Source organism: Cupressus sempervirens, chromosome 1 (genome assembly GCF_028749045.1).
Source record: "Cupressus sempervirens isolate cs-2001-9-10 chromosome 1, ASM2874904v1, whole genome shotgun sequence".
NCBI lineage: Eukaryota > Viridiplantae > Streptophyta > Pinopsida > Cupressales > Cupressaceae > Cupressus > Cupressus sempervirens.
Window position 1 is genome coordinate 20,191,375 of NC_143118.1, and position 21,102 is coordinate 20,212,476.

Genomic DNA, 21,102 nt, shown 5'->3' on the forward strand with positions numbered 1-21,102 from the left:
GATAGTTAAAATTCAGTTTAGTACTTTTTGAGATACATACAAATATAGATACTCAGGACAAATAAAATACACAACATTATTCGATTGAACTATTTTGTCATAAAGGAAGAACATATGTGCCACTTTCCCTAGATCTTCTCACATGAAAGCTAAGAAGAAGATGTCATCAACTTATTAGCCCAAATTAAGGTGCAAGAGTATTTTCATTTAGGTGACGTGGAGAAGGTACAAGGCATAGGCGCATCGTAAGAAGAGCTTGAAAATTCAAATCTTGCTTTGGTAATGCTCAAAAGAAATAAGTAAAGGCTTGGCATTTATAAGGTAGAAGGAATTCCAATGAGTGGAAAAGGACATCGAACAAGTGGACCCACCACTGACTAGAAGTATGTTGACTGGACATTGGCTCATGATAATCAAGTAAATACGATAGCAATTGAAGACTATAATTACCCCACTGCAAAACACACACTATTAAGGGGTTACGAGAACCCCTCAACTATGACAAGGTATGCAGTGGAGATTTCTAATAAATATCGTGTTTAGAGGCCCACACATAAGAAAGTAAGCTAAGCATTGAGTTAAGATGACTCTCACATACATATAGAAAGGACTCACATTATAAAGTACAACATTGGGTATTTGCTCCAAAATAGTGAGAAGTATTTTTTATCTTTAGTATTATTCTCGTATTTTTGCAGTCAACCTTTTATTTATATTTCTATATGTTATAAGACCAATTTGCCTTGATCTTCTCTATTCCTTGAGGATATTTTTGCAGGAAGAGGAATGTCAACAATTCATTAGCATATGATAGTCAATCTCTTAACTATATCCATACATAAAAGAGTTATTTTCTTTACTATTTGCCTTGATCTTTTCCTTTTCTCCAAGAATGTTCTTGCAGGAAAAGAAGAGGGAGTAGACCATGCCGAGATGGATTTCCCAGTGATCAAAATATTTATTAAACTACGGAAGCATGCCACCACTTTCTGCGAGGAGATTAGAACAATGATATCAAATTTAGAGGGAGTTTGATACTTCATTAGAGACAACCTTGTATGAGGAGGTTAGAAGGTTGATATTTGTTTCAGAGGGAATCTGACATTCCATCACAAGCAACCTTTGGTCAAAAAAAGTCAACAGATCGAGACTTCCATGTAATACATTCTTCGTGAGAGAGAAGCTTGAGGTAAAGGCCTTGTTCCACCCTCAAGGAGCAGTTATGGTGGATCCACCCTTCGACTTGGTTTGTGGTGGATATCATGAGAGTTACCATTTTACATATGTGGATTATGTCATGAAAGGTGACGATCTTTCATTGATGTATTTGTGAGGTCGCTATTGTAAGGTGACGATCTTAACAATGGATTGACTTACTGTCATAATTGACTTCATTAAGTTGTTGTCTCGAAGTGTCGAGTATCATGATAATGAATGTATCATGATAGACTACATTAAGTTGTTGTCCCAGAGCACTGGAGATCATGATAACGAATGTATCATGATAGACTAAATTAAGTTGTCCCGAAGTGCCAGAAATCATGGTACTTGTCATGATGGAGATCATGACATTTTGATTACTTGTTATCTGATAGACTACATTCAATTGTTGTCTCAAAGTGTTGGAGATCAAATAACCCATATCTTTCTAAGATATAACATATTCTTTTGGTAGGCATCACGGAATTGATGTCAGTGCACGTACCAAACGAATATAAGTAAGATGAATATCATACATGATTGATATTTCTTGTTGAATCATACTTTAGGTGATATTAAAAGATAACATCTAAGTTGATGGATATATGTTGATATCCTTAAATATGTCATTCTATGAATATCATATTGAGATAACTCTATATGCTTGAGAGCGTATTGTGTTCTATAACAATCCGCACTAGCTAAGAGGGAGTGTTAATGTTGTAGTTTCAGTCGGATTGAACTGACATAGAGACAATTCTTCTATGGTTATTGGTCAATCATCAATTAGACAAACCCTCTTATGTTTACTTATATATTTATTATATATATTATATATATATATTATATAAATAATATATATTATATATTATATTAATATTAATATTGTCTAATTAATGATTGATTAATTTATTACCAAAGAGACATGTTTCTTCTATGGATATTCAAATACAACCTACAAATCTGCATTTGGAGCACACAGAAATAAACTGGTAGTGCTTAGTACATTTGCCAAGATCCTATCACTTAACAATAATCACTTATCACGAATCTTGTCTTGTGTTTGCCCAACAAATTTGTCACTTTATCATTATCTAGTTCCTCACAACTCCCTACCATGCTCAATGCCTAACCTTCCAAAACACCACCTATAATGCCAACAAAATTACCTTAGCCATCACCCCCTAGAATTGATTCCGTAGAACCAAAGGAAACCAAAAGGATTCAACCAAATCCTTTCCACACTTTCAGCCTTGCCATTCATGCACCCAACATTCACATTAGCACCCTAATCCATCAATGCACCCTTCTTACCACCATTGGCAAACTCCATTGAATTAATATACTTGTGGCCTTGCGGATGATAAAATAAGTTAAGATTATGCCATAAAGTTACAATTTCTTTTGGAGTGATCATATTTTGATCTGAAATCTCTTGAAAGAATTTTCAACCTTAAACTTGATTCAGCAGAACACTTAAAGAGAACTTAATGTCAAATTTTATAGCTTATCTATAGTGGAAACTTTTGTTTCAGATTGAAGTCTGGTAAGTTTTAAAATGCCTACTCAGAAGAGGTAACAAGCATAACAACATTCTTCTGTAACATGAAATTTGCTTCAATATATTAATGTCAATTTTAAAAGTTTTACCCTAGATAATGAATTTAGGTTGGGGGACAATTTTAATGAATTAAAGAACATCATGTGGGACGATTCCTAGGAAATGGTAATTTTGAATAAAATAAACATTTTTAAGTTTATTAACAAAATAGCCACAAACCCTAACATGATTTGCTCTTGGAGGGAAAATTGAAAATAAAAGAAAAGGATGGAGTCTTTTGGGAACATCTAGAAATCATTTTTTGACACCAACATTCTTGAGGAGAACTCTTTGAAGGGTTTCCAGCAGTTTTGAACTTTTTGGGAACACAATCTCTCAAAGAGATCATCACCTGCAGGTGCAAGATACCACCCAAGGGCAGTTTACAGGAGGACTTCAATATAGGATCGATTTGGGAGAGAAATCACACTTATTTCAGCAAATAGCAGGGGAGATACAGAGTAGCAGACTATAGAGTTGTTTCAGAAGTGCAGATCTAAACATCACTAATTTGCTAGCCACTGTACCATTCCATTTAGAGACCATACAGTAAATTGCTAGCTGGACATGTGTGAAATTCTGAGTTTTCCAGCAGATTGGGTGTGTGTATACTTGCTGTAGAAGACCATGTGTTTCTATGGTGTGGACAGCAAATCAGAGACATTTGTTCATACTTAACAGCATACTACTTCAGTCGTAAAGTAACAGAGCTTAAGATGTGACATCCAGCTCGGACGCGGGTGGTCATTTTCAGCAGATAATCACAAATAGTAGCCTATCACGGACATCAGCAGCAGATCTGGGCAATTTAGATCATTTGAAAGTTCAATGTTGTTGACACATGAAGTCTACCATTGTACTTGACTAAGTAAAAAAGTAAGTAAGTGGATTTTATAGTCCACGACACTATGCCATAGTTTTTGGATTTACATATGGTGACAGTGATATGGGACTAAAAAGGTTCAATAAAATAAGAACTATCAGATTTTGGTGTTTCTAGTAATTAGATTTGGCTATTTTCCTTATCATCTTTGTTATTTTATTTATTGCAGTCTTTATTGGCAAAAGGACAAAAAATTAAAAAGTCTCAAAAAACACAAAACAAAACAAAAATAAATAAAACCACGAAAAATCAGAATTCCAGCCAAAATCAGAATTGTTTGCAAAAAATCAGACTTGGTCAAAATACCACCTGCAGGGGGTGCTCACAACAGAGGATCGATAAATGAGTAGATGACAACTCGGATGCACAGATAAATATCTAAAAGCATTCCCATTGCAAACTTGGAATTTTTACCAAAGGTTTAGAAAACAAAAATTATCGCTTGGAGAAAACTCAAAAATTGCAATATTTTTCACAAAAGCACAGATCAGAATTTATCAGTAAGCAGTACAAATATGGATTTTAAGGTACCTTTTCTTTAGCCATAATGACCAATGTCTGGGAAAGGTGTCCTTCAGCTGCTCCAGGTGGACAAAAAAAAAAAAAAAAATCTTTAGGAAAATTCTAATGCGAAAAGCAAGCACAGATAGCATAGCTGTACAAAAATATGCCAATTTCAAAATAGTTCTAATAAAAGTTTCACCGCATCTACAATTTTAAAGACAAAATATAGTGAACCTCAGAAATATTGACAATAATCAAAGTTTACCAAATTCATTTAAAATTTTAAACAGATTCAAATATACTCGTTTAGATTGGAGACATGTTGTGTGCTCAAATATTCTGTTTACATTAAGCAAACATAAACAATACGTGAGCTATCAATAATTTAAAATGTCATTAGCTACGGACTAATATATGAACAGGTAATACTTCAGATAATTCTGTACACTAAATTTCTTGAAAACAATATTTCAAGTCTAAAGAATAGGAAATGGAGAGATGGATCAATTGAGTAAAAGGAAGTCTAGAGGCGAAATGCATCATTTGTTAAATCCTCTGTACCTGCACAAACAACCAGAGACATCCATGTCTACAAATGTATCAGTGTATCCAAACAGATGCAGACATGTATCTCTTTTTGAGATGTCAATTTAAATCAATATTTAACTGTCAATAACCATGCATCATGGTCCACATCTCTCTCAATAGTGATGAAACTTCACATTTGTCGTCAAATGTGTCACTATATGGATTCCTAAATTCATCATTACACAGCCAGTCTAGTATTTTGATTGCCTTTTTCTTTTACCATTTTAAGAAAATAAAAGCAATTACATAACAAGAAGAGACTGTTTTACATTGTTTAAAATAGTTATCATGAAGAAATTTACGGTCATTCTCAATTGTCTCTACATTCTCTCCGCACCTGTGTCTATGCAGAGAGAGAGAACAATGACCAACTATGTAGTCATCTCTCAAACACAATGATATAAATAGATTTCCACTATAGCTTCTCCATGAGCATGTTTGTACAGCTAGATTTATTTTGTATGCGTACATGAGCATATGATTGTACATTGCACACCTACATAATACTACTATTTTATGTCTTTTAGTGTTCTGAATTGCAAGTTGTGGAAATGAAATAGTGTTCCTGCATTTTGGTTTGCATTTCATAACTATCCTAGGATATTTCAACTCAATGTTCAGTAATAAAAGGTAGAAAGCCCAATAGTGAAGCAACAAAAAAGAGGTCACAAAGAAAGAGCAATTCTTTATGAAAGCTTCCTGTAATGCAAGAGAGTTGAAGGATTTGAAATGACTTTGTACCCATTTACAGCCAATTGCCAAATATCATAACCCTAGAACATCCATATGCTCCAAATGCATAATCGGTTCCATTGAAAAATGGTGCCTTGTTTGATGAGAATCTATATCCTTCTTGTCTAGCTATATGTGTTTCTTTTTAGATCTGCCTTCAAGTAGTTAGGCTATATCCAAAGTTACCCACTTTGATACCTTTCAGTATCATGACCGAGTTGACGATGGTACTGATAGAAAGCTTTATGATCGAAGTGTTTGGGTAGGGGTTTAGATGTGTCAGTTGGCTTAACAAGAGAAAGAGTTAATACTTTATCAATAACTAAATTCAACATCACGTTATGAAAATATTAAGAAAGTTGAGTAAAAATATGAACAAGTCTAAGAAAAAATGACAAAGGAGCCACACCTTTGGATGTTGTTGCTACTTGCTCATCAACATTATTTGATGAATTATTTTATATTTTTGATCGGTAATATTTTGCTTTTGACTAGAGCAATGAACTAGTGAGGTCACAAATCTAGGGAACCTAGGGGACCTAGTCCCCAAATCTAACCTCCAAGACCTGTGAGCACGAAAGCCCAACAAGGACTCCAAGCCCGAGGGACACAACCACCACACTCCCAACATGGATCCGGCACAGGGTCTACGAGCAATTCTAGCCCAATTATGATCTAAGAGTTGAACATGCATTAACTCTGTTATCTTCAACAAGAAGTTTCCCATTTCAATGACGTTGACACAAAAAGTCAACAGTGCTCTTCAAGAAAACAATCCTGATAACAAGTAGCAACTAAATTATGAAGTAATAGCAGCAACTAAATATTGAAATCAGCTAAAAGCTTCTAAGACACTAGCTATGAATTGACCTCTTAAGATGCTATTTTGACAAACCTTTCTTAACACATACAACATATTAGACGATTGTGTGGAAGCAATAGCTTGTGATCCAAATTTGGGAGAATTATTGTAGCATTTAGTCTCGACGTCGCACAAAGGAAAGGCTCTCAATATAAGGGAGAGATTACATCAAAGAAAATTCGAACCAACGATTAAAAGATTCAAACCGAAGATTAGTAGGAGACAATATAATTAGTCAAGAGACAAGTCAGCATATGTCACACAAGCCTTATATGGTAGGCTCCATCGATAATCGACCATTTTAATTTGTCAGCAATTATGTGTTTTGACAAAGTCAGCAATTTTATACACACAGAATTAAAAATGTTTAAGGAAAAACAACAAATATACAAATGAAAAGGAGAGCATCAAATAGACCAGCATTTGAAATAATGAATAGACAAAGCTGTGTTTTGATTGGCATGAACGGCATCTCTGATATGAAAGGTGGCTCTTTAAAAGAAATAACAAATAATTAAGCCGAACTATTGTAGTGCAAAGACAGCAGCAATTTAATTAAGTAATAATATTGTCTAATGTCCAGCAAAAGGTGTGATTCTATGTGGTACACAATTTACTTAAAAGTCAACATTTTGATTATGAAAGGAAGCAAACTTAAGATGCAATCTTAAGGTGTGTTTTCCCAAGAAAATATTACACATAATTATTCAAGATGTCATTTCAAGACAGATTTGTTAGTGAAGATTAAAGAAGGATGTGACTCTTCAATGGTGTCTACTCAAAAGAACATGAAATTTAGAAGATATATATGTAGAAAGAAATATTAGAATTGGAATGTGCGTGTGGTATATGGATTAGAAGAGAGCAAGACAAATACATACACCAGATTGGAGGATGAATTATATAAAATCATTTCCAGACTTGTGTAGAAGAAGACGAGTTTGATCGTAAAAGTAATTGTGATTTTTTTGTGCTAGATTTTGTTGCCATGGTTTCTTCCATAGCTAAAATTTTGATATTTTTGTCAATCTTGTCCTAGGTTATTTGTGGGGTCAATGTAACTGTATACTTGCATGTATTTTTCCATGGACCTGTGCTCAAACTTACAAAATAAAATTATTTTGGGGTCGTAAATAATCAAAATGTGCCAAATTTTGGGCTAGAAAAAGAGTAGCAATTCATGGGATTCCTAGTGTTTTCATGTTTCCAAACTTTTCGGTTATCCGTCACGGCCGTGCCACACTTTGAATTTCTCAAATCGGAGCTCCGAGTCAAAAGTAATGCTCCTTTGCAATTGGTGTATTAATTTTAAATTTTGCAAAATAAAACATTAGATCTTAACTTTTTAAAAACTTGAGATTTTAAAATCCCAACTTGCCAAAAAGTTAAGGGTTACGGGTTGGAGTTTTAATTGTGGAGAAGAAAAAAGCTAAAATCGTGGGGAGGTTCAGAGTCAACATCCCAACTTCTCCCATTCTTTTCAATTAACATCCCAACTTATTTTAACCTTAACTTTTGTGAATAAGTTCCTGGTTAATAGTTAAAGGTTTTGGTTGTTGCTGGAAAATTGAAAAGTCTAATTTCCAACCTTGCCACAAAACTAGCCCCCATCCTAACCTTGAAAATTTTTCAAGAAGCCAAACCCAAAAAAATCAAACTTTAAAATAACTACCTATTGAAAATTTCAAGAAGGTGAAATTAACAAATAAGAAACCATAATGGATGCATGGACGGCTTGAGCAAATGGTGACCAAAAATATTGTAAAATGGCAAAATAGTGCCAAATGGGTCGAGTCTGAATCCAAAAATGATGTAAAAAGATCCTAATAGGATCAAATCTAATGTTTTGGGGCCTTAGAAGGTCTTAGGAGTTAATTTACAAAAGAGTTTTGAATTCAAATATTTGAAAATAACAGCTAGTTAGCCTTTAGGCGGGAACCTTGTTTTAAGCATGTTTAGGAACCTTGTTTGGGAAGTTGGATGAAAGATCCGCAATCCCAGTGACCTTGGAAATTGATGTTTGTTTCAAAATTCCAGACTTTGGCCAGAATTTTGTACATCTGAATAGACTTTATAGAATTCTGATTTCTTTTTGGTTTTTCCTTGTTTTCAAGTTTTTAGGTGTTTTTGAAGATATATGCAAGTAAATAACAAATAACTAAGAATGATGAGTAGCATTCATATATTGAAAACACTTAACAATCTAGAAATGATTCAAATCGTACCAGGCATAATATTCAGATTTTTGCAGTCAAAGAAATAAATATATCAATGGATTTGTTGTTGTCTACAATGACCCTGACGCCAGTTGTAGAGGATTTTACAATCACAAAAGACGGAGAGCTTGCTGCCACAAACCCCTGTATGATCTCCAAACTGCAAAGCGTGGCTGCTAATAAGAAATGGAGCCTACAATACAAGTTTAACTTGCCTCTGGAAGAAATGCCCAAGCTGGAATAGGCTGGCCACCTGGCTGAATGTGATGTTTCCTTATAATAAATGGTGCTATGAAGAATGTCGATCCTTACCACAGAGAATAGTACCTTCTAACTCCAGTACTGAATCACCAAATCCTTCTTGAGGTTTGTGTCCCAACACTTTAGACTTAGGGTTTTCCTCCCAAGCCTCTAAATCACTCCACTAGAGCAATTTCCAATTTCACAAGTTTCAAATGTCAAAAGATACTCCACAATTAGATCTTCATCTCCTTATAACTCCTCCAAGTGCAAAACAAACCCTAAATGAGAATTACACTTTGCACTTTATAATAAAATAACATTTTTCCGATTTTCTCAACTGCTTGTTGAAGATATGGCTCGTACAGGACTAGAAAGTGGCCGGTGCATTTGTGAGACCAAAAGGCATCACCAAAAACTCATAATGCCCATAGCGACAACACAATGTAGTCTTATGTACATCCTCATCCCGCACACGTATTTGATGATAGCCTGAATGAAGATCAATCTTAGAGAAGTAGATAGCTCCATGAAGCTCATACAACAACTAATCAATGTGTAGAATGGGATACCTATTTTTTATCATCTTCTTGTCCAAGGCCCTATAATCTATACACATTTGCAGAGTCCCATCCTTCTTCTTAACCAGTACCACAAAAGAAGCAAAAGGACTAGAGCTAGGGTGAATGAACCCCATGTCTAACAACTCATGAATGGTCTTCTCAATCTCATCCTTGTATAAATGACGATATGGAGTGGTGATTACTCACTTAGCTCCATCCTCCATCTTTATCCCATGCTCAAATCCTCTACCAGGAGGTGCACCCGGGGGTATATCACCAAACACTTGACCATGCCGATCCATCACTGATTGTATATCAACATGAAATGCCTTGTCATCCTGAGGTGTAGGTGTCTTGGGCTTCACATAACATGTGTAGCCCAAATCACGTCATCATGTCTAATGATAGTCTCCATCCTGCGAGAAGACACCTCCTTAGGTCCACCATCTAATGTTTCCCTCAAGATGGTCTTCATCCCCCCAGAAAACAACTTTAACTGCATATGGCGGTGGTCAATAATGTATCATCCAATACCTTGTAACCACTGCATGCCCAAAACCACATCATAATCCTCCAGTGGGAGTACATAGAAATCATCTGTCAAGGTATAATCCCCCATCTGAATGCTAAGCTAAGGAATCCTCCTAGTACAGCCCAATATTGCGCCATCTGCAACCTTCACCCCAAAACCAGCAAACACCTCATACTACAAGCTACGCCTATCCGCTAATATCTTATCAATAAAATTTTGTGTGGTGCCTTTGTTTACCAAGCTCATAACCCACTGGCCTTGAAGTATTCCTTTCAAATGAAAGGCATGAAATCTAGGATAACTAGATAGAGTAGCCATAGTCACTTTAACTGATGCCAAGGGCTCAAAAGTGTCTAACTCCAACTGTGGATGCTCCTACTCAATCTCCTCCAAACTATCCTCAGTATTAGTGTCAAGAATCTCCTCATCTCTCATCTCGGATATCACCTCAATCAAATGAACTTTGCCTTTACCAAGGCAACGGTGTCCGAGCTCCCATGGCTCCTTACAAGAGAAGTGTAATAATCACCCCTTTTTGTTGTTTTGAGAAGACTTGCAGACTACTAAGTATTATCAATTAGAGTATTATTTTCAACATGGCATTTTGACAAACACTTAGCAACATACAACAATAAATATGCAAAGTCCAAAACCTCCATATTTGCTCATAAAATATTGATTTTTGCAATAGAAATGTTTACATACAATTGCCTTATAGGCTGCAGCAAATATTCAGACTGGTATTTGACAATTACAATGCCTGAAATGAACAATATGATGGAAGGAACATGTAAGTAGTGATCTGCAAATGAAATGACAACATCCCAACTTTTAACCAGCAAGAGTGGGCAAGAAAACTCAATGCAACACTGTTCATGCACTGTAGTAGCACTATTCACAGCACTATAGCAAAAACATTATTCACGCGCACTGTAGCAAAGTCACTATTCACAGGCACTATAGCAAAAACACTATTCACGCGCATTGTAGCAAAGTCACAATTCATGCGCACTATAGCAAAAAATACTATTCATGCGCACTGTAGCAAAAAATACTATTCATGCGCACTATAGCAAAATTACTATTCATGTACACTGTAGCAAAATTACTATTCACGGGCACTGTAGCAAAAGCACTATTTACGCGCACTGTAGCAAAATAGTATTCATGGCTACATAACCTGAACTTCAAAGCTCTTAAATTATGTGTAAAATAACCAATAAATCACACTATGTTTCCTGAATGAAAACACACAATAATCCTCCTAACTGTGTCTTTCAACAACAAAGAGCATGCTAGCAAAGAGGGGTTTTGTCCTCCAAGCTCAACAATTAGATTTCCCAGAAATCCAATAGCATAATAATAATATCATCCAAGCATGCCCCAACTCATTCCAACCAAGAGAATATAAAGTCCCCCAAGAAGTGGACTTCATTTGCATAAGCAATGTGGGATAAATGGGAAATACCTTTTTAAAACAACTTTATAATAAAGTGACTTAATTGATAAGTCTTTTATTTAATTATCACTTTAAAATAAAGTAAATTAACTTCGGCATTAAAATCATATAAGAGTCGAACTCAGAATACCATATATGATAGCTCGTTAGAAAGAGCTCAACCAAATCTACTAAGCCAAACACCTGAAATTTCCATATCACTTGACTCCCATTGACTTACTAAAGTTAGTAACTCCTGAAAATATTTCCAAATGAGCTCCTTAACCACTCCATTAGCCTACGGAAGCTCCTGTCATAAGCTAATCTATTGACCTTGATGGTCTCATTAAGTAGGGGACATTACAATCCACCCCCCTTGAAATTGCTTGCCCTCAAGCAATCTCAGTTCTAGATGGTGCAATACTTGCTCTTTTTCCAAAGTAGCATCCTCCTCTAGCAAGTTTCTCCACTTAACCAAGTATTCCTTAACTACCATGTTCCTCAGAGTCCTCTCTCAAGTATCCAGAATAGCTTTAGGGACCAACACAAGCTTCCCCTCCTCATACAACAGTGGAAAATCTACAGAAGGCACTATTCGTTGACCAATGGCTTTCTTAAGTCTCGACACGTGAAACACATTATGTACTCAACTACCCTCTGGAAGCTCAATCTCATAGGCGACCTTGCCCACTCTACGAATCACTCTGTAGGGGCTATAAAACCTAGGCTTCAACTTCTCGGCTCCACTCTTCTTGAGCGTTGACTATCTGTACAACTATAGCCTTAAGTAAATCATATCCCCTACCTCAAAACTACTCTCTACCCTATGCTGATCAACATAAAACTTCTGTTGATTATGAGCCTGTTGTATGTTCTCCCTGAGCACTCTCAGGATGTCCTGATTATCCTGTAATAAGTCTTTAGCTTTGGGCACTCTGTTGTCCCACAAAACTAAATTGATGGAGCTAGGTGCTTCAAAACCATACAGTGCCATGAAAGGAGTCATCTTGATGGACATCTGATACGTGGTATTATAACAGTACTCTCCCAAATGCAACCATCTGACCCAAGCTCTCTGTTGAGCACTCACATAGTTTCCGAAATATCCCTCCACCCATTTATTCACTATCTTCGTCTGCCCATCTGTCTACGGATGGTAACTATTGTTGGGTGTAAGATTTGTACCACACAACCTAAACAATTCTTGCCAAAAAAACACTCATAAATTTACTATCCCGATCACTGATTATGAATCTAGGCAGCCCACGTAACCTTAATATCTCTCTATAGAAAAGATCTGCCACCTGTGCTGCTATGTAAGTGGATGGAATAGCGAAGAAGTGAGCGAATTTCATCAAGCGGTCTACCACCACATAGATGCAATCTCTACCCTGCACTTGCGGTAAACCAGTGATGAAGTCCATAGAAATGCTTTCCCATTTCCCATTCGGAATGGGCAAGGGCTGTAGTAAATCTGTAGGAACGTGTGCTCTCCCTTATTCTGCTGACAAACAACACACTCCCTAACATACCTCTAAACATCATCCTTGAGCCCTCTCCATCAAGGCCCCTGGATGCCCAGCTATAGGTGCATCATGAAATGCCCTCAGAATCTACTCTCTAAACTGTGATGTAGGGATCAAATAAACCCTGTCCTGAAATCTAATCAACCCATCCAACACTGCATACCTGTCATCCTGAATGGTGCCCGCAACTATCCCAGAAGCCCAATCATCTCCTACATACTCCGCTACAATCCAATCTCTCCAATCTCCTGAAACCTCTGCTAGAGCACATAAGTGGGGTCTTCGATATAAAGCATCAGCCAAGACATTTTTCTCACCTTTGACAAACTCTATGTCAAAGTCATAAGCTTGCAATTTGGTAACCCATTTCTGCTATCGGTCATTAAGATCACATTGGCCCATGAAGTACTTAATACTATTGTGATCAGTCTTGATCACAAAATGCCCATCTACCAAATAAGACCGGAATTTGGCGAGCGCATGCATTATGACCAACATCTCCCTATCATAGATAGAATAGCGCCTCTCAACTCCTTGGAGCTTCCTACTCTAGAAAGCAATGGGGTGTCTCTCCTACATCAATACTACCCCTATCCCATCTCCTGAAGCATCACAATAAAGCTCAAATGGTTTCGTAAAATCAGGTAGAGCTAGAACCCGACAAGATGACATTACCTGTTTGAAGTGGTCCAAACATCTCTGTGCTGCCTCTATCCATGTGAAGGCCCCCTTCTTGGTGAGATTCGTCAAAGGTGCAACAATCTGTGAGAATCCCCTTACAAACCTCCTGTAAAAACCAAATAAACCAAAGAACCCCTTGAGTTGTGTAACGTTTGTGAGAGTAGGCCAATCCACAATAGCTTGAATCTTTTTGGGAGCAACCCGAACATCATTTGCACTAATGATATGCACAAGGTAAAGGAGCTCGGTCGTGCCAAACTTGCATTTAGATTCCTAGGCATACAACAATTCTCTCTCCATAATAGATAATACCTCCTCTAGATGTTGTAAGTGCTCCTCCCAGGTCTTACTGAAGACCAAGATGTCATCAAAGAAGATCAAGGCGAATCTCCTCAACTGCCTCCTGAATACTTGGTTCATACAACTCTGAAATGTAGCAAGTGCATTGGTTAGCCCAAATGGCATAACCATAAACTCAAAGTGGCCATAGTGACATCGAAAGGTTGTCATCTCGATGTCCTCTACTCTCATCCGAATCTGATGGTATCTGGATCATAAATCAATTTTGGTGAAGAAGCATGCCCCATGCAGCTTATCAATCCTAGGAATGGGATACTTGTTTTTAATTGTTTTCTTATTCAATGCCCTGTAATTGATGGACATGTGCATCATCCCATCCTTCTTCTTTAACAAAAATATTGCTGAAGCAAAAGGGCTTTTGCTAAGCCTAATGTGCCCAATCTCCAACAACTCCTTAATTGCCTTCGCTAACTCATCCTTGTGTTTCTTAGCATGACGATAGGGAGTGATCATAACTGGTTTTGCTACTTCTTCGAGCTCAATAACATGCTCTATCCCCCTGTCAGGAGGAACCCCATGCGGAATCTCACCAACTACTTTAGTGTCCCTATCAAGTATCTCTTAAATATCTGGTGGATGACTCTTCCCCTATGGGTCCTGTGAATCTGGCATAGTGAAACATTATGCTGCCCACTCTATGTCATTATGCCGAAAAAGTCTCTTCATTCTCCTCAAGGAGACTACCCTGCAACTACCATTTGCAAGTCCTCTGAGTACAACAGTTTTTCCCTCATGTTGGAATCTCATCTCCAATTTTGCTAGGTTGAGTGTGAACTCAACTAGCAATGACATCCATGTCATGCCGAGGATGACATCAAAGTCTCCCATGTCTACTAAATAGAACTCATCCTCCAACTTATAGCCATTCCAAACTTGCTGTGAAGATTAGATATCTTCTGAGTGCATAATAATTTCTCACTATTAGCTACCATGACTCTAAACCCAACATGCTCCTCGGTCTATAAACCTCTCGTAGCTACCAACCGTGCATTAATGGAGTTATGTGTGGCCCCACTGTCAATGAGAGAAATCACTTTCTGCCCTTGGATAGTACTCCTGACCTTAAATGTGATCGCCTTTTGAGCCCTCGTCAACCGTGCCACTGATCTATCATCCTTAGGAATGTTGTTCTCCTCTGGAGTGCTACTCTCCTCCGAATCAAAGTGTTGTTCCTCCCCCTCTGACTGTGACTCCTCCGCTGAGAAATACTCCATTTGATTTGCCTTAGCCTTGAGAGGGAAGTTATGAGATAAATCCCAAGCCTCTCTGCAATGAAAACATAGCTTCTTCCTCATTAACTCATTCAGGGTGTCATTGTCCAACTTATTATCCCTTTTTGGCTGAGCATCCTTGTGAAAAGATGCTTTGTCCTTTTCCATATCCTTCTTCAGATGTGAATCCCTATGCTGAAATCTGCTCCTAAAAGAAGAAGGTGCTAAGTCACAAGCCTTTTTGGTGGCCCCCTATAATGTAGCCGAGTCATGCCCCTTGACCTAACCCCACAAGGGATTTGAGAGTCCATCCATAAATAGCACTACTAATCTCCTCTCTAAAATATCTGTAACTAACACAGCTAACCTCTAAAATTCATTGATGTATGTCTCAATTGATCCCAACTGCTTCAGCTGTGCCAACTCTTTAAACTGTAGGTTAGGATCTTTGGTATCAAATCTTTCTATGAGTCTCTCAGTGAACTCCTCGTAAGATGTGATCTGATTATGCCCCATGGTTACAATGCCATGGTGCCACCACTCATGGGCTAGACCATCCAAATGAATAGCTGCATACTTGATAGCCTCCTCCTTAGGCATCGGATTCAGCTGGAAGTATGTATCTACCTTCTACACCCAAACTCATGCAGTTATCTTCCCTGAAGCATCATAATAAAATGAAGAAAGTTTAAGTTTTCCAACTTTCTTTCTCAGCTCAAAGTTTTGATTTCTCCCTCTTGCTCTAGGCATGTGTCTCATCCTCAAGTCCATATAATCTCTGAGGGAAATATCCGCCTGAAACTCTGGTCTCTAGCCTCCCAGTCCCTTCTGAACTAATCCTGTAACTCGGTAATCTACAATTTGTTTACTGATTGAACCGGATCTCTAAGTGGGAAGGTGGGTAAAAGAGGTCTCGAGCTTGTTGTCCGATTTGGGCATGCAACATGTTTAAAGTTATCAGCCTCATTCCCATTGTTGCCATGTCCGTTATTATTACCATTAATGTTATTCTCAGGACCATTGTTGTTGCCTCGGCCTCCATTGTTATCATTGCCACCATTTCCATTGTTTGCATCACCTGGATTAATATTGATGCCCATCTGTCTAGCCATAAGTTGCAACATCATATCCATTCACCTATTCTACTCTTCTTGCATACACGCCCCTCCTTCAACATACCCAATAACCGTCCAAACATTACCTCCTCCTGATCTGAACTGCCATTCCTACCTCCGCCTAGTCTTGTATTCCTATCATCTCGGTCACCCATACTACTGTCTTATTCAAAGAATATCTCCTTTGTGTCTGTATGACTAGATTCTATGTCCACCTGCACAGATGAACTAGATTGCTCGCTCTGTGAGTCTAGATCTTTTTTGTATGGCGGAAGTTAATGGTCTATGTCGCATGCTCGAACATACATTCTAAACCTATTTTATTTCTGACTTTAGTGTTTTGACATTTTGTCAAACACTTTTTCTCTTTATCCGGCGGTTCCAAATATCCTGAAAGGCTTCCACAGGATGGTAGGACTTAAAGCTCTGATACCACTATAATAACCACCCCTTTTTGTTTTTTTGAGGAGACTTCTAGACTACTAAGTATTATCAATTAGAGTGTTATTTTCAACATGGCATTTTGACAAACACTTAGTAACATACAACAATAAATATGCAAAGTCGAGAACCTCCGTAATTGCTGATAAAATATTGATTTTTTCAATAGAAATGTTTACATACAATTGCCTTATAGGCTGCAGCAAATATTCAGACTGGTATTTGACAATTACAATGCCTAAAATGAACAGTATGAAGGAAGGAACTTGGAAGTAGTGATCTACAGATTAAATGACAGCGTCCCAACTTTTAACCGGCAAGAGTGGGCAAGAAAACTCAATGTAACACTGTTCACACGTTGTAGCAGCACTATTCACGGCACTATAGCAAAAACACTATTCATGCGCACTGTAGCAAAGTCACTATTCACGGGCATTGTAGCAGAAACACTATTCATGTGCACTATAGCAAAACCACTATTCATGCGCACTGTAGCAAAAACACTTCATGCGCGCTGTAGCAAAATTACTATTCACACACATTGTAGCAAGATTACTATTCATAGACACCGTAGCAAAATTACTATTCACGGGCACTTTAGCAAAAACACTATTCACGCACACTGTAGCAAAACACTATTCATGGCTGCATAACCTGAAATTCAGAGCTCTTATATCATGTGTAAAATCACCCATAAATCCCACTGTGTTTCCTGAATGAAAACACCCAATAATCCTCCTGATTGTGTCTTTCAACAACGAAGAGAATGCTAGCAAAGAGAGGTTTCGTCCTGCAAGCTCAACAATTAGATTTCTCAAAAATCCAATGGCATACTAATAATATCATCCAAGCATGCCCCAACTCATTCCAGTCAAGACAATATGAAGTCCCCCAAACAGTCGACTTCATTTGCATAAGCAATGTGGGATAATTGGGAAATACCTTTTTAAAACAACTTTATAATAGACTTAATTGGTAAGTCTTTTATTTAATTATCACTTTATAATAAAGTAAATTAACTTTGGCATTAAAATCATATAAGAGTCGAACCCAGAATACCATGTATGATAGCTCGTCAGAAAGAGCTCAACCAAATCCACCAAGCCGAACACCTGAAATTTCCATATCACTTGACTCCCATTGACTTACTAAAGTTAGTAACTCCTGAAAGTATTGCCAAATGAGCTCCCTAACCACTCCATTAGCCTATGGAAACTCCTATCATAGGCTAATCTATTGACCCTGATGGTCACATTAAGTACGGGACATTACAAGAAGCATAGCCTTCTCCTTCTCAAATCATTCCTTGTCTCCTGGTCCATCCTAGGAGATTGAGGTGATGGTCCACCTCTACCCTAGGTAGTGTTGGCCTTTTGTGGAGGCCAAGAATCCCTGAATGGCTTCTTATCTGTCTAATAAGTAGGGTTGGTGTCAAGTCTCAATGTCACACCAATCCCTTAAGCCTATCCTGTGGCCCCTCAATAAATAACATCATGCTATGCTTCTGAGGCATATCAAGTACCATAACTGCAATATGTTGGAACTCATTAACATATGCCTTCGCATGTCCAGTCTGTCTAAGATGCACCAACTCCCTATAGTAGAGTTATGTGTCCTTATAGTCAAACTAGGTAATGAGATGCTCAGTGAACTCTACATAGGAGTGAACCATGGCGTGATCCTGGGTCACCAATCCATGGTGCCACCAGTCATAGGAAACCTAGTCTAAATGCAAGACCGCAAACTGAATAGCATCATGCTCAAGCATCGGCATCAAAGATAGATAAATGTCTGGCTTGTGCACCCAAGCTCGTGCACTCATACCACAAGTGCCATCATATGTAGCCAATGCAATCTTTCCAATAGCTCTACTGAGGTCATTGTTTTGTTGCGGCCTATGACCCCTGTCTCCTCGCAATAGCAGATGATTGATGATTTACAATGATCCCAGACGGGATATAAATACTACCGCTGAACCTTCCCGAAGGAGTCCGTCGGCCACAAATATTCTATCCGCTACAAACTATTTACTGATGACGTCGGCTATAGAATACAGAAACACCGCCGGAGATCACCCCGTCGGCTACAGAATACAGAAACACCGCCGGACATCATTCCGTCGGCTACAGAAACACCGCCGGAGATCACCCCGTCGGCTACAGAATACAGAAACACCGCCGGACATCATTCCGTCGGCTACAGAAACACCGCCGGAACCATCCAGTCGACTGACACTGGCAACATCTCTCCACTGTGCACAATACTGGGAAAGAGGAAAGGCATCCCTAGCCTCCAGAGGTAGGGCACTCCACTTATCTGTGGCTACCATAACTGAATCCTGGAACCCCACCTTAGGTGGCTCTACCTGTGTCGGTTGCTCACCCAATTCAAACCACAGAAGTAGGGATCTATCCTAACTAGTGTACGAGGGCATGCCTGTCTGTTGGAATGAAGGGAGCTCCCAACTGATGTGTGGGATCTATGACTGTGCTGACTTCCTGCAACTAAAACTAATCTGCTCCGCCCCTGTCTCTCATGTCTGCCTCCCTATCTATCCAACTCCATCTATTCCAAGGTACCCTGTAACCTTTCCAAGGTTTGAACTATCCTGGGTTATGTAGTGATGAGAGTTCGCATCATCTCCCTCTCTTCCTCCTCTGTTTGGTTCTGTCCGGCACCTCTCTGTTCATCTGCTATAATAGTTTCTTGTTCAATTATAAACCCTTGCTCGAGTTGAGCTCTCCTGCATGTGTAAAATTTGTTTATCTCAGCTCTACCTAGATGCATAGAAGTGTCAATAAAATTCACAGGTTGGCAAAGATCAAAGCTCTAATACCACTTAAAAATCCCCAATCTTGGTGACCTTGAAAATTGATGTTTGTTTCAAAATTCGAGACTTTGACCAGAATTTTGTACCTCTAAATAAACTTTATAGAATTCTGATTTCTTGTTGGTTTTTCCGAGTTTTCAAGTTTTTAGGTGTTTTTGAAGATATATGCAAGTAAATAACAAATGAATTCGAACTAAGAATGATGAGTAGCATTCATATATTGAAAACACTTAACAATCCGGAAATTATTCAAATCGTACCAGGCATAATATTCAGAATTTTGCAGTCAAAGAAATAAATATATCAAATGGATTTGCTGCTGTCTACAATGAACCTGATGCTAACTATAGAGGGTTTTACAATCACAAAAGATCAAGAGCTTGCTACCGCAAACCCCTGTATGATCTCCAAACTGCAAAGCGTTGCAACTAATAAGGAATGGTGCCCACGGTACAAGTCCAAGTTGCCTCTGGAAGAAACGCCCAAGCAGGAATAGGCTGGCCGCCTGGCTGAGTTTGATGTTTCCTTTTGATAAATGGTGCTATGAAGAATGTTGATCCTTACCATAGAGAATAGTACCTTCCAACTCCACTACTGAATCACCAAATCCTTGTTGAGGTTTATGTCCCAACACTCTAGACTCAGGTTTTTCTTCCCAAGCCTCTGAATCACTCCACCAAAGCAATTTCTAATTTCACAAGTTTCAAATGTCAAAGCTACTCCACAATTAGGTCTTCATCTCCTTATAACTCCTCCCAAGTGCAAATCGAACTCTAAATGAGAATTACACTTTGCAATTTATAATAAAATAACATTTTTCCAAATGAAGGCGTCCAGGCTATAGAGAAAACATTACTTTATTAAAATGTCATAACCCAAAGTGCCAAAAGGCCTCCAAATAGTGAAAATAGTTTATAATAATTCAAGACCTTTCCAACGAGCTATAACACAAGGGCACACTGACTAAACAAAACCATAATCCCCTTACTACTCCGAAATGGTTATATAAATAGCCCTATTATAAATTATTTAAATGCTAACTTAAGAAATATTTAAATATATTAAAGTATTCCCCATTTTGCCTCTGAAAGCCCAAACCAACCAAATAAATGTGAAACTGACCATGTCACCTATTCTGACTAATACTGGACGAGATGGGTCCACTAGCAGTCCCTTCCTTATAATCTAGGGATGCAACTAGAAACTAGGGAACACACCCTGCCATCCTAAAACTGAACCCATGGAATGGTCCCGTGGAACCTCACATCTAGAAACTACCACATCTTCCTAAAATGTAGGGATACCCCCTAAAACGAAGGAACTACACCCAACTGGCTCCCGACTGCCTATAAAGTCAAGCCCGGTCACTGAATATCCTATATGAGTTTCTATCCACAACTACTAGCCTACGAGACCCTCATGATAGGTCAACTTACATAACTCTGCTAGTCAGACTAAAGAGGTGACATGACATTGGAGAATAAATGTATAAAGCCTCTGAGAGGCATTCAATGAGGCATGGTGATTGAAATTTACAGATTGTATGGACTGTGACAGAGGTATTAATAATTTCAAATTTC

General features: G+C 38.1%; 1 protein-coding gene across 2 annotated transcripts in view; it reads right to left on the minus strand.

The window, feature by feature from the left end:
• LOC149575951 (uncharacterized) overlaps window positions 1–21,102 on the minus strand; it is a 212,090-nt gene that overhangs the window by 69,036 nt on the left and 121,952 nt on the right. Inside the window, exon 4 of one of the 2 annotated variants that reach the window (XM_089816079.1) lies at window positions 4,215–4,261. The exons of the other annotated variant lie outside the window; for it this stretch is intronic. Coding sequence (XP_089672205.1) covers window positions 4,215–4,261 — 47 coding nt within the window. The remainder of the gene's footprint in view (window positions 1–4,214; window positions 4,262–21,102) is intronic. 2 annotated transcript variants of the gene reach the window in all.